Genomic DNA, 3,821 nt, shown 5'->3' with positions numbered 1-3,821 from the left:
TGGGAGGGAGGGGAGGAGAGGGGGAGGAGGAGGAAGGGGGAAGAGGGGAGGGGAAGGGGGGTGGAAGGGAGGGAGGGGGAGGATGGGGAAGGAGGGAGGGAAGGGGGAGAGAGTGGGAGGGAAAAGGGGGGAGAAAGGGGTAGGGGGGATAGGGAGGATGGGGGGAGGAAGGAAGGGGAGAGGAAGGGGAAGGGAGGGGATAGGGAGGATGGGGGGAGGAAGAGGATAGGGGTAGGAAGGGGTAGGAGGGGATAGGGAGGATGGGGGAAGGAGGGAGGAAGGGAGGGAGAGGAAGGGGGAGGAAGGAGAGGGAAGAGAGGGGAGGAAGAGGGAGGAGGGGGTAGGGAGGGGATAGGGAGAGGGAAGGTGGAAGGAAGAGGTAGGGAGGGGGAGGAAGGAGGGGGAAGAGAGGGAGAGGGAGATAGGGGGTAAGAAGAGGGGAGGAAGGGAGGGAAGAGAGGGAGATAGGGAGTAGGAAGGGATAGGAGAGGGAAGGTGGAAGGAAGAGGGGAGGGAGAGGGAGGATGGAGGGAGGAAGGGAAAGGGGGAAGAGAGGGAGGAAGGGGGTAGGAAGGGAGAGGGAGAGGAAGGTGGAAGGAGGGGGAAGGAGGGTAATGGAGGGGGAAGGAGGGAATGGAGAGGGAAGGAGGGAGGGAAGGAAAAGGGAGATAGGGAGTAGGAAGGTGGAAGGAAGAGGGGAAGAAGGGGGAGGAAGGAGGAAAGAGAGTGAGGGAAGGAGGGAGAGAGGGATAGGGAGAGGGAAAGAGAGAGAAAGAAGGAAAGGGAGCAAGGAAGAGGGAGGTAGAGAGATGAAGGGAGAGGGAGAGGGACAGAGATAGAGGGAAGAATGGAGGAAGAGGAAATCGGAAGAAGGGGGAGGATATAGAGAGAGGGAGAGGGATGAAATAGATAGATATATAGATAAATAGATAGAGAGAGAGGGAGTGGGATTAGGAGCGAGTAAAATAGAATGAGAATGGGGGAGAGAGAGATAAAGATATATAGAAACAGGAAGATAGACAGATAGATAGATAGATATAGAGACAGATAGATAGAGAAAAACAGATAAACACACAAAGAGAGAGAAACAGAAACAAAAAGCTAAATAGATAAAAATACCAAAAGACAAAGAAACAGATACAGAAAAGAAAGAAGGAAACAGAGTCAGAGAATGATAATAATGATAGCAGTAATGAAAAAAAGAAGAAGTTAAGAGTGAAGTTGGCAACCCAAGGCATGCTATTAAGGACCTAGAGTGGTTGTCTAACTTCATTGCACTTCTTTGCTCTAATGACGGCGGGAGTGACAAGGAAGTTAATTAAGGTGGGTGCATTATTGTCATTTTGTGTTGACTGCTTTTTTTTTTCTTTTTTGAAGGCCCCGGGGGGTAGGGGGTTGACTTTTTTCCCCTTTTTTCCTTCTTTTTTCCTTCTTTCTTTCTTTATTTCTTATTTTTTTAGTTTCTTTGATCGTTCTGGGTAGTTTTGTTTACACATATATATATATATATATATATATATATATATATATATATATATTGTGATGTTTTTTTGTCCCGTTTTCTATGTAATTGTTTCAATTTATGGAGGGAATGATTTTTTTTTCATTTTTCTTTTTTGATAAATGATGATGACGATGATGATGATTTATAAAAAAAATAAAAAGAAAAAGAAAAAAGAAAGAATGAAAAAAGAGAGAGAGAGAGAGAGAGAGAGAGAGAGAGAGAGAGAGAGAGAGAGAGAGAGAGAGAGAGAGAGAGAGAGAGAGAGAGAGAGAGAGAGAGAGAGAGAGAGAGAATATATATATATATATATATATATACATATATATATATATATATATATATATATATATATATATATATATATATATATATATATATATATATATATATATATATATATATAAATTCATAACATTCACCAAGAAAAAAATATAGAACATATCTTTCCGACATCATTAAATTAATCTAATTATCACTCGTTTTGAAAAAAAGATAAAAATGAAAACAAAATAACTAAATAACATTATATATACATTTTTTGAAACGTACCGTAGCCTCAGGGGAAGAACAGCGAAACAATGTGTCTACATTTTTTTATTATTATTAATGCTAAAAGTATTATTACCATTGTTATTATTGTTATTATTGTCATTCTAGTTATCATTATTATCATTTTTGTTGTTGTTAGTGCCTTTAGCGTTATCATTACAATTATTATCATTATTATTGTTTTATTATTATTATTACTATCGTTATTATCATCATTATCAATCTTCTTCTGGTTCTTCTTCTTATTATTATTATTGTTATTATTATTATTGCTGTTGTTATCATTATTATGATGATTATTATCATCATTATTACTATTATTGTTATTATCATTATTATCATTAATTCTATTATCATTACTATTATCATTACCATCACCCATTACTATCATCATCATTATTATTATTATCATTATCATCATGTATATCTACTTCTCTGCCTCTTCGCTTACTTATTTGCTTCATTATCTATCAAGGAAAACAATAACAATAAAAAGCAATAGACAAACAAACAAACAAACAACCAGACAACCCCCAGACGACCCCCAGACAACCCCCAGACGACCCCCAGACAACCCCGCAGACAACCCCCAGACAACCCCAGACGACTCCCAGACGACCCCCAGACAACCACCCAGACAATCCCCAGACGACCCCAGACAACCCCAGACAACCCCAGACGACTCCTAGACGACCCCCAGACGACACCCAGACAACCACCCAGACAATCCCCAGACGACCCCCAGACCACCCCCAGACGACCCAAGACGACCCCCAGACGAACCCCAGACGATCCCCAGACAACCCCAAACGACCCCCAGACGAACCCCAGACGAGCCCCAGACAACCCCAGACGACTCTAGACGACCCCCAGACAACCCCCAGACGACCCTCAGACAACCCCCAGACAACCCCCAGACAACCCCGCAGACGCCCCCATACAACCCCAGACAATCCCCAGACGACCCCCAGACAACTCCCCAGACGACCCCCAGACAACCCCAAACGCCCCCAGACGCCCCCCCAGACCTATTGGCTATGGGCAGCACGGCCTGTATCTCGTCCTTGAGAATGGCCAGGCGAGTCGTCATCCCAGACAACCACCCAGACGACCCCCAGACGCCCCCCCCTCCAGACCTACCTTGGCTATGGGCAGCACGGCCTGTATCTCGTCCTTGAGAATGGCCAGGCGAGTCGTCATCTTCCTGTTGTCCTGCACGGAGAAGGTCTCGTGGTGGTGCGCGTCCATGTGGTACCGCAGGAGCCATGTGACCCTCGCCTCCCCTGCCTCGGCGTCGTCGGGGACTTCCAGCACCCAGGAGAGGACTTCGTGGAGGCTGCAGGGAGAGAGAGATAAGAGAGATAAGAGAGGGAGTATAACATGCGTGGTATATTGTCTCATGGACACGTGTGGGTATATGCTATTATTCCAAAACCACTTGCGCCGCTTGGACAAGCTTGTGCCCAAGACGCGCTCTCGTCGCTCCGCCCATCATTTGTCGGATATAGGAGCTTGACCCCAGCTTGACCCTAGCTTGACTCGACCACATGAGTCAACTAGAAATATCTGGCCACTCTAGAGAAAAGGCCCGGACTGAACTAGACCGCAAATCTAAGTGACCTGACCTGACCCGGGAACACTCAGAGCCTGTCCCTCGTACCGCACGGATCTCCCTCTCACCATAGCCACAGTTGCACCCCCGTGTAGCTGGCTAGGGCACCGCCCCCTTTACCCTTCTCATATCGTGTTTATTTCTACTCGTGTGTCT

The 3,821-nt window shown here is 45.5% G+C and overlaps 1 protein-coding gene across 1 annotated transcript in view; it reads right to left on the bottom strand.

Annotated features, from left to right (window-relative positions):
- dtn (transmembrane protein 132C dtn) overlaps positions 1–3,384 on the bottom strand; it is a 29,600-nt gene extending 26,216 nt beyond the window's left edge. The window contains 1 exon segment of the mRNA XM_070119571.1: positions 3,194–3,384. Within this exon segment, the coding sequence (XP_069975672.1) occupies positions 3,194–3,301 (108 nt within the window). The 5' untranslated portion in view covers positions 3,302–3,384.
- Between the last annotated feature and the right edge of the window lie 437 nt (positions 3,385–3,821).

Source organism: Penaeus vannamei, unplaced genomic scaffold (genome assembly GCF_042767895.1).
Source record: "Penaeus vannamei isolate JL-2024 unplaced genomic scaffold, ASM4276789v1 unanchor360, whole genome shotgun sequence".
Taxonomy (NCBI): domain Eukaryota; kingdom Metazoa; phylum Arthropoda; class Malacostraca; order Decapoda; family Penaeidae; genus Penaeus; species Penaeus vannamei.
Note: the sequence above shows the minus strand (reverse complement) of the source record. Positions and strands in the feature narration are given on the sequence as shown.